The sequence below is a fragment of the Lepidothrix coronata genome, unplaced genomic scaffold (assembly GCF_001604755.1).
Source record: "Lepidothrix coronata isolate B3197 unplaced genomic scaffold, Lepidothrix_coronata-1.0 Scaffold63, whole genome shotgun sequence".
In the NCBI taxonomy this organism is placed as follows: domain Eukaryota; kingdom Metazoa; phylum Chordata; class Aves; order Passeriformes; family Pipridae; genus Lepidothrix; species Lepidothrix coronata.
Window position 1 is genome coordinate 4,703,943 of NW_016690243.1, and position 11,161 is coordinate 4,715,103.

The window sequence follows — 11,161 nt, forward strand, 5'->3', positions numbered from 1 at the left end:
GGTCGGGATGAAAGCCTGTTAGTGGAAAGCACGTGTGGATACTTAAGTGTGGACCCCTGCCAGAGCTGGCCTTAGGCCCTTAGCCTGACCTGACCTGGCCCTGGATCCCCAGGTGTCCCAGCTGCTGCCAACAGCAGCACCACTACCTGATCCCAAGCCTCTTACTGCTGGCTAGTCCTAGGCTGCTGGCACATGCTCTGCACCTACACCGTACATACCTACGGCAGCTTCCACAGCTTCCCTGTTGGCTCATGGTCTCATCCTAGTGGTGGCATTTGCACCTCCATACACACATATGCACACAGAATAGGGACTCCTTCAGCCAGGAAATTAATCAGAGATGGAATTTAATAAGAAAACAGAACATTTTGATGATCAGACCAGACAACTGTAGTGACCACACACTCAACAATTTGCAACCAGGCCCTCTTATCCCCTTTACCTGTCCATCTTCCCACCTATTTTCCTCCTTAATGCACCTTGATTTAATTTAAGTGCAATCATGAGATCAATATTCTTTCTTAGTAGCATGGGAAAATGTGATTGCTTGTGTCTGTCCCGCGTTGTGGTTTTGGCACAGGGGTTTATTTGAATGCTGTTCTGGTGGTACGCGTCCTTGTGTCCCCCCTTGCTGACTAAGTAAAGAGAGATTTCTGTAGATGCTGTGGGCTTCTGAATCTCTACTGGGGTTGATAGAGAACATATGTATGAAAAGTATCAATTGACAATTAGCAGGCAAGAAACTAAACTTTCAAAAGAAATGGTTGTTTTTCTCCCCCCCCCCCCGCAAATCTGAAGACTACAGAAACAGTACTTTAATTGTGTATAATGAAAACAATACAATGAAACCATCATTTGTCTTTTAAAATCTTCAGAATACAACTAAGTCTACCTCTGTCATGGTTTGAGTATCCTTGAAAAGCAGTCTTTAAAATACAGAGGATCTTTGAAATGAAAACTATATAAAATGCCGATGTGTCTCACCAACAGCTATTCTGAAATCTATAAGCTTAAAACCAAAAGCCACAAATAATGTATTATTCCAAAATCCACCAGTGAATTCTAGTAAACATTTAGTTGATTTTCCTTTTTTTCTCCTTTTTGCAGCTGCTAGTCTGATTTGAACTGTTTATTCACAGGATGAAAGAGATGTTTTTAAGCATTCTCAACAGTTCCAAGTGATTGATGTAAATTTAAAAAAAGCTAGTCTGATTTAAAGAGAGTTGCTAGGAAACATGCAGTTTGAAGATGAAATCTCCCACTGAGCTTGTCTTTGGCTGTACAATAGGAAGTAAGTTATAGGCTATACAGACTTACAGATTATATAGATAAACTGTTAGATTTTCATGTATATAAATACATCTGTTGTCAACTTATTGCATACACAATTCATTCCCAGGTCTTCATTTACTGATGAATAACAAGGTATTACTGAGTTCAAGAAAATGTGAAAATCAGATAGAAAATGCCAAGAACATAATAAAGATTTTCATACAGTCTCATTTCATTTTTCTGAAATATAAAATGATTTTTTTCTTATAAATGGTCCTTTTTTCAAAATAAAATTCCAAGATGATGTTCTGAGTAGTCTGATTTTTTTTTTTTACAAACTTTAAACAAATTTAAAGCTCCAAAAATAATAGCAAATATGCACTTAATTTTACTGGAGAAGTTAATGGATTTTGTCCCTTCAAAGCTGTTGGACGAAGTAACCTAAAAATCGGCGTTATTATGAAAGGATGCCCAGTTTCAATAGTGGATGTGTATTCGTATTTATGGCTGATTTTTTTTCATGTTTGTTTTAGACGCTTGGGTGTGTTTGATTATCGTAAAGTGAAACTCCTTCAGCTTTAAGACACAAGCAGAAGCTACTTGTATGTATAGAAACAGAGTAGGGTGCTGTTCTGTGTGATGCTCAGTACATGGCAGGAGGTTTATTGATTTTTGTTTGCTGAAATATTTTACCAGGTAATGCAGCAAAGCCTTACAACATGCTTTCAGAAAACTGAGTAATGCCTGTGAGTTATGGCAGTAACTGCTTATTTATTACTTCTTATTTATTACATTTGAAGAAGAACAACCAGTCGCTGATAGAGCAAATGGTGTGAAAAGGGACCTGGAGCACTGGCTGCCTGACCCTTTGCTGCTGACATGATGATTAAAGACAGTATTTAAATACCACTAAACAACACTTCATGATCTGAAGGTATTTCAAAACAAAACTTATTTTGCAGTTCAGTGACTTAAAAAAAGTAACTAAACTGTATTAATAATTAATAGTAAAGCTGAGCTTGTTGAGCTTACCACAAATTAGAAGATGCCTATTTTTCCTAAAAAAATGTGTTTTTGATAGCATTACCAGATGACTCTTCATTGCAGAGTTGTTAATTAACTGCAAGATGAGATAGGTGTGTGACTGCTGTAAAACCCTTGTAGGGAAGAGAATTAATGTTAATTCATAATGAATCTGTGGATGCAAATAAAAGAAATAAGACATCTTATTAAATGCATGAACTATCTGGGAGGAAAAAATAACAGAAACACAAAAGAGAGTGAAATAATGAAAATGGGAAGCATAATATAGCAGGCAAGAAAAGTCCCATATGACTTCTTAATTGCCAAACAAAAAAGCCAAAGTGCCTACTGAGCAATGGACTGAAGAAGTTGCTGATTCCTGAGGTCTGAATTCTTTGATGTGTAAATATAAAGGCATAGGAGAGTTAAATTCACAGTGTGATGAACTACCAGCGTGTTGTCCTACTTGAAAAAATGGTGCATTACAAAATTGCCACAGAAAGCAAACATCTAACAGGTAGGCTGCCCATTGATATCCCTGGTACCTGCTGTTTCACATAACAATCTTCTGCAAATATATTTGATGGTTTTGTCTTTTGTTATAGGTGCTATATTTTCTGGCTTTGTAGAATAGGCACTATTTCTTTCAAGTGCAAAAGGCATGTCTAGCAAAGGAATTTATTGTCTTTTTGGTGCTTGAGTCTTGGAGAGAAGTCACAACTTCCAAAGAAGGAGGCAAGGAGGAGAAAAATAGGTAACTTAGCCAGAGTATGTTGTGGATCCTCACTTTGCCAGGGTGTTAGATCTTTTAATTCTCTCTCCTCATCGACATGAGGGTTAAAGTGCAAAAGAGGGTGCAAAGAATAAATTTACAAATATTTGTAAATGAACAGAAGTTTTTTACAGCACTCCAAAGTTAAGGTTACCTACTGAAACTTTGACCAAGCCCTGTAGTAACCCTGGAGTCCTCACAGGTTCACAGAATCAGTAGGATTGGAAGGAACCACGATAGGTTTTCTGGTCCAACCTCCCTGCTCAAGCAAGAGTCATCCTGGAGCACGTGGAACAGAATTACATCCAGATGGCTCTTGAATAGTTAAGCAATACAGGGCCCAGTATTGAACCTTGGGGGACACCATCAGTGACAAGCCTCCAGCTAGAGCCTGCGCCACTGATTGCAACCATCTGAAATCTGCTGTTTAGCCAGTTCTCAATCCACCTCACCATCCACTCATCCAGTCTGTACTTCCTGACTTTGCCTAGGAGGATATTGTGCAAGACAGTGTTGAAAGCCTTACTGAAGTCAAGGTAGACAATACTCACTGCTCTCCCCTCATCCATCCAGGTAATTATTTCATTGTAGAAGGCAATCAGATTGATCAAGCATGATTTACCTTTAGTGAATCCATGCTGACTACTCCTGATCACCATCTTGTCATCCATGTGGATAGAGATGACCTCCAGAATGAGGTGCTCTACCACTTTTCCAGAGATTGAGGTGAATCTGACTGGTTCCGTGGGGCCTCCTTCTAGCCCTTTTGAAGACCAGGGAGACATCTGCCTTCTTCCACTCCTCAGGCACCTCTCCAGATCACCACGACCTTTCAAAGATGTTTGGGAGCAGTGTCATCGTGGTGTCCACCAGCTCTCTCAGAGTGTCCTCTTGTTACCAGGGGCCCCCTTACATTTAGGAATGGGCCCACATCATCCTTTGTTTCCATTTTGTTAATGTTTGAAGAAGCCCTTCTTGTTTTCCTTGACATCCTTGTCCAGATTTAATTCCAGATGGAATTAAATTCTTCATCGCCTCCAAGATACTGTTTTTTCGTGTGTCCTAGTAATGTTTTCTAAGTAAAATTACAGAGCAGGTTGAATTGCCCAGTAGTGGTAAAATCACTTATTAATTTAACCTGTTTAAATGTATTAATGAACTGATTCTGGATTTGAGGGTTTTTTTATTTGTTTAGCACCTGCAACCAGTAGAAAAAAAGTGAATAATTGGCAGGGGGAGAAACTAGACTGCACTTTGCTCCAACTTCATGCTTCTTTGCTATGTTATTGCAGATTGTCCTTGAAATAGTAAATTCTGTTCAAAAAGAGTATCTTATATATGGGCTATCAAATTGATGTGCTTCTTAGCTGGATTTCATTCATATGAAATGGGGAGAGTAGCTATATTCTTTATAGAATGAAGTGGAAAATATTAGAAATACTAATGGTGATAGACTATTTGGGCCAGTGGACAGTATTGTGGGCAGTGGATTTGAAATTCCATTTCCACTTGAACAAATCTGTCAAAATCAAAAATTTTAATTTTAGAAATCACAAGGAAATGAAGTATTTCTACAAGCCTTTATGAGGGGAACTAAAGTCACTTTTGGACATGTAAGAGAGAGCCAGCGAACATCTAAAATTTTCTGTAGACACAGCAGTGCTGTAAGAGCAAGACTGGCTTGGAACTTTACTTACAGCAGTCTCAGAGAACTGAAACGAGATAAATCTGTGCAGTGTCGAGGAACTTGACTGTCATCACTTTTCCAGTAATAAAGAAAGCTAGTAAATTCCAGTGGCTAAAATTTTGGCTTCAAGTAAAGGGGTTGTGGGTGATGACTGAGAAGCCAGACTTTTGAATAAGATGTAGCGCCCTTTTTAATGGCACAGTTCAACCTAGAATGCTAAAACTTGTTGATTGATCACATTAGATTGCAAAGACCAAAATAGTAGAAAAGGACAAAGGGTGATACAATAAATAATATGCAATGTACATAATTACTTTTTTAAATTCAAAAGTTTCTTAATAATTCTAAGTACTGAGCAACTAATAAGATTTATGAGGGGTTACTTATCATAGCAAAAATACCAGCTCTGGCAAGAAAATAAAGTTAACGAACAACTGGATGCTTACAAAAATCACTAAAAGAGTGTGAAGTAAAACAAATACAAAACACTAATTAGGCTGAAGTATTGTGTTACTCCTAAAAGTCTTTGATTATAACTTGTCACTGTGTTAATTTACTAGTGAATTGTTGCAATTATATATATTCATGTTTTGAAAAAGGGTAGAGAACCACAGATTTCTTCTAGATTGTTGCATCTATTTATAGTCTAATCTGGATGGAATCTCTACCAATTCTAAATCTTGAATATCTATAATTATCATAATATGCCAGGAAGTGAAAATCATAACAAGCATCTTGATTTATCTCTCCTAGCTAAGTGTACCATGCCAGAGCTCTTAAACACCTTCCTCTGCTCCCTCTTTTCCTGTTCAGCATTAGGGGCTCCTGAGAGGAGCCCTGAGTGGATGTCGGGGGCAGACACAGTAATCACTCTGAAAGCCTCGTCAAGGGAGGTTCAGGGAAGATCTTGCCAGGGTAGATGTCTAGATTTACTGACAGAAGAAACTGCTAATTCTTGTGCTCCTTTATCTACCTACATCTCTTTTGCTTTCCCTCTCTGCCTTTCTTTCTGACTGCCCTTCTGGGTTGGTTTATTGTTTCCATCCTTCCCCACATCACTTACATGTCCCACATGACATCCCTCCCCTCTGTAATGTTGAGATCTATTTCTTTGTCTCCTCTTCACCCCTTCAACATTTCCCAGTGTTGCTCTGCTTTACCTTGTCTGTCCTTGTCCCTTGATTTCAAATCTGGCAGGTTATGTAGCCTGTTTGCACTGCCTTTGATTTTACAGTCTCTATTCAGCTGACTTTTATTGCCTGCTGTTTGTAATTTCTTTTTGTGTCTAAATATCTAAATGTGTAAATACTTTATGTCCTTGCAAAACCACGATGTCATCAGCATGTTTGGATTTAGCAGAGAAGTGATGGAAACACTACCTGTTTTCATAGCTGTAAAATAGCTGTCTTTTTCTCCTTAATGAATGCTGAAGTGCACTGAAAACCTGAAGAAAGCCACACACAATATGACAGCAAATGTAGACGTTTTCCTAAGGTGCATTTAGAGAGATTAAAGAATCCTTACAATTGGCTAGTATAGAGAGGCAGGTCTATCCTTGTGTCCTGAGAACACCTCTCATCCTAATGAAGCATTACGAGACGCTGCAAGCCTCCAGAAGCATTCTGGCAGGTCCCTGTGTGCAAAACTGAATGTGCTTCTTATTCAGCAGTCATTGCCCCAGTTTTTTCCCACTTCCTCTGGGAGGATTGCACTCCAGATAGCTCACTAGAAGTTGTTTTTTTGGATCTAACAAGGCAGAGGCTCCATAGAGGTGACTGGCTCTTTTGGGAAACTGAACAGTCAGAAGGGACCTAAATGTGTTAATGCGTATTACATAGTAATTAAACATTACACAGTTGCAGTTAAATGCCTGTTCATTTTGTTACATATTTTTAAAATGTCTTACTTGTTTGCTGAAATTATGGTACTTTGTTTTGAGAAAAGGGTAGTATAACGTGCAGAGTAAAAGGAGTATGTCTAGGTATGTAGTCACTCTGTTTTTACAGGGGAGAAAATTGAATCATTCTGATGGATGAATCATTGTTCAGGAATGATTTTTCCTTAGGCAGCAATATCCTTCTCACTCTGCAAAGAAAAAGAGTAGAGAGCTGTAAAGCAAGAGTCAGTAGATAGTGCTGCCTGGGCACTGCAGCCCACGGTGCTGCCTCCAGCACCAGTGCTGCTACCTCAGATATGCCTGGACTCCTCCTTGGCCAGCTGGGTGCTAGCATCATATACAGCCATACCACCTCACACATACAGACAATAACCTGCATGCTGTCTCATTTCATAGCAGGCAGTTCTGCCAAAATTCAGCAGAGCGATGTGAAACAGCCTCACTTCTCACCCCCAAGCTGAGATGAATCAGGAGGGATGGCTGTGCTATATATACAGAAATCACTCAGCCAAAACAAGTGAGAGCAGGGAAAGCATTTAAATCCTGGCAGGGTGGATATTTTCATATCTGAATAAACTGAGGTATTTATAGCATTTACTGACACAATTTTTATTTACTGTAATTGGAATCGTTGTTCAAACCCTCTTTTTTCTGAGCCAGCAGAAAGGGATTTTTTGAGAGCTTGAGGACATTTTTACTTTCCAAAATCGAACCTGAATTCTGCAAAACAGAGGGGGGAGGGATCTTCCACCTATGTCTGTAATGTCAGAGAATAAAGTTCTCTTAAGAGTCTGTCTATACATTTGAACACAGTTATCATCACCATGAGCTGCTGTGTAATTACTGTTGTTCCCAACAAAGTTCCAGTTTCATTGCTGTTTAACTATGTGCATTATTTCAGCATAACTATGCAGTTTTACTCATGTCACTTGGAAATAAATGTTACAGTGTCATATCACAAGGATGTGATAGCCAGGGTATGGCTGCTGGAAAAGAGTACAAAGCCATTTCTTGATCTACCCTAGCACTGTCTTCTGGAAAAGGCATACCTTGGTCATTTAAAATAGATGCCTGAAATAGTTGTGAATATCCTTTGTGTAACAGAGTCTGAAGAAGCTTTAGTGCCACTAGAAGTGGGAAGGTAAAGATGTTTGGTAAATTCTTCCCCTTGGATCCAGCTACAGTAAGCATATGCATTTGTTGATGATGCAAGAGCCTTTTTCCGGGGAATATTTCTAAATAAATCTTAGTTCTGGGGTTCACTGTTTAACTCTTGTCTGTGTTTTGCTGAGCACAGTTTTTATGTAACAGCCATGATCTTAGGGTCATGGCAACTAATAGTTTTGAACTTTTTGTTAAGGATTTAATATGCTAAAAAAAAAAAAAAGGAAGAAATGTGACATGCAACAGCTCCTGTAATTTCTGAGCGAAACAATTCTCTTGTGATATTTCTTGCAGTTTTCCTACACTATATTTTATCAAAACACCATGAAACACTCTTCTAAGGAAAGTTCACTGTTTGAGGAATGTTCAAATGAATATCTTAGCATTATTCTGAGAAAGAGGGGACAAGAGTAAGGCCCCAGTGGCCAAGTCATGTTCCTAACCACCTCAAGGAGAGACGTGAGACGCAGGCACTGTGGCAGGCATGTCTGGCAGCAGCTTAGACCAGAGGCTCTCTGTAATCAGGGCAGCAATATCCCAAGCGTATTTTGGGAGTAAGATATGTTTGTGCTTGTGCTTTGTAATTCAAAACTGCCCCTTTCTTGGGGTTGGAGGTGGGAAAGAGGGCAGTTTTGAAACTAGATCTAAGACACTGGGATTTTGGAAAAACAGAACAATTTAGTAAAAATTTTGACATGAAAAGAGCAAGAGTTACAGTAAAAGATAGAAGCCACTATCAGAGCAGTACTTGGCATGGGAGGCTGGAAAGCAGTAGCATTGGGATTACACCTTGCAAAAAGTGACAATGCCATATTAGAATCATTTAGGTTGAAAAGACCTCTTGAGATCATCAGATCCAACCGCTACCCCAGCGCTGCCCGAGTCCACCACTAAACCGTGTCCCTAACTGCCACATCTGCATGTCTTTTTTTTTAGCAGGGACCATGTCCCAGGATGCATGTAACTGGAGGGTGTTTAAATATGTATAATTGTATTTTATAATTAAATAGTAACAAAATGAATATACCTAGAGGAACAGATGATATTGGCATGTGCCTGAGATACAGAATTCTGTCAGTGAAGTTCTTAACCAGTGCTACAGCAGAACAAATCAAGAAGTAAGAACAAGATGTGATGGATGTAAAGGCTACATTTATATATTCATGTCAAGAAATCCATTAAACAAAACAGAAAATTGCATGCTGCAAACATGATGACACGTTGCCCTAAAGAAATAGATAATAGTCACCATCAAGAAACAAAAGGCAAGCAAATTATTCTGATTGAAAGAAGTAAAAAATCTTACAGAAATATTCTGAAAAATTATTTCTAAAATCTTATAATATTCAAAAGAAGCTGCATGATTTTTTAACTTGGTTTTATTATATACACAGGCCGAGTTTCTCCCATAGGGAAAAGAGAAAACTTTGAATACAATAATGCAATAATGCTTATATGCAGCATTTAAAAGAAAACTCAAAAAAATTATTACTGCCCTTCCAGTGGATCATTAATTATATATTAAAGGTTTAAAATAATTATATACTAGACAAAACACATGAATTCTGAAAGAGATTACTTCAGTTTCACTGTAGTCTTCTTTTTACAGACTTTGAAATCATGAATTGTAATGTAGTATTTATTTGGATGAAGGAGGATAGAATCTGGAAAATGAGTGTGAAAAAGGATGTTCAGTTTTAACATTTACCATATTACTATCACTGGAACGTCTGAAACTGTGGACTCTGAATAATAGAGATAATTAATTTGATCCAGCAAATTTGATAATGCATTTATTATTCAAAAGACTGTATCCTAAATTAACTTTTAAGTATTCAGTTTAGATACGTAATCTGACAGGTCAAATGTGATACGAGATAAAGCCTTATGTCAGAATTATTCACTTTCTTCTTTCTCTGTAACAGATATTTTTAGCTCTCTGAATGATGGTATTGCAGTGGACAGTTCCTTCTGAGATAATGGCTGAACAGAAGATAACTGTTTGGTTCTTCATCTATCATCTTATTACACCCTCTTTTGTCATCTCTCTAGCAGGTAAGATGACCTCCTGTTTTAATTCATTAAACTAACTCTTCTTAGTTTTATGTGTTTCAAGGTCAGTTAGACTGTTTGTACGGCTTTAATTTATTTGTGCAGATACAATGAATTACTAAATGTGAAAGATGAAACTGGAAGAAAGCATACTTATTAGAATGGATGCCGTAATAAAAAGTTATAAAAAGACAGATCTGGACTTCAAATCTGCTCTTTTCTGTTCTAATTTAGTATATAGAATTAAATATTTTTCTAGATTATAAAAATTGTATCAACTGTCTGTTGCTCACAGATGATCAACATGCACAGAATAACAGAAACATTCCCATAAGAAGAGGCACTAAACACAAAATTCTATAATATAGACCCTTTCTAAAATTCACAAATTTTTACCAGCCCAATGTAGTGGTAGTTTTAATAATACAGTGGGGTAATTCTCCATATTCTGATTTTAATTTTTAATTACAAATTTTAAAATGTTTCATAAATAGAGATGGGGCCATAAATATTAAAACATTTTGGAGTCATATTTCTAACATCTAAAATTACAGAGATGTTTGCAGCTGAAATTTTAGTTCCATTTTAAGAAATAGAAAGAGGACTTTGGAAAGGTGAAATTCAGGATTAAAATCTACTTTCTGTTCCAGCTTTCTGTTTCAAACAACTTTGAGATTTGTAAAACTTTTTTCAGATTTACATGCCAATTTCAATGAATGCTGATTTTTAGTTAACTGTGATGAATTGTACTGCCAACATACACGAAATATTGACCAATATTTGAAAGTGCAAATATTGTATACTAGTATTTTGGTTGTTTTCAAGGTAGGCTTTAGATCCTTCCCTACTTTTGAGGGTAGGCTTACTTAATCTGGCGTACCATTTCAGGCATTGCCTCAGTTTCACTAGCATGAGACCATATTGTTTATTATTGAGTCAAAAAATCTGAATAATACTGTGGTGTAAGCTCATTGCCATTAAGAAATTACTATATAGCTCACAGGAATGCTTTCTGGTTTTGTGGGAACACTACTTTATTCTATGAAGGTTTTGCATGTTGTTCTTTACTCCATATCTGAGTTCAGTGGAGGATTTTCTGATGCCTAATAAAAGTCAGTAGCTTCACAGTGTATTTATTGTGAGTTTCAAGGGGTTTTTTCCTTTGTTAAGATATGAGGCTTGCTGAAAGCACCAAAAATTAAAACCTTAAACTCAGACTTTAATTCAGCAATTGGCTTTTCCTGAAAGTAAAAAAAAAAAAAAAAAAAAAAAAGAAGCCTGTCAACTGCTATAA

The 11,161-nt window shown here is 37.4% G+C and overlaps 1 protein-coding gene across 1 annotated transcript in view; it reads left to right on the forward strand.

Moving 5' to 3' along the window:
- Positions 1-11,161, forward strand: part of CNTN1 (contactin 1) — a 241,077-nt gene that overhangs the window by 146,359 nt on the left and 83,557 nt on the right. Inside the window, exon 3 of the mRNA XM_017817884.1 lies at positions 9,741-9,870. Coding sequence (XP_017673373.1) covers positions 9,759-9,870 — 112 coding nt within the window. The 5' untranslated portion in view covers positions 9,741-9,758. The remainder of the gene's footprint in view (positions 1-9,740; positions 9,871-11,161) is intronic.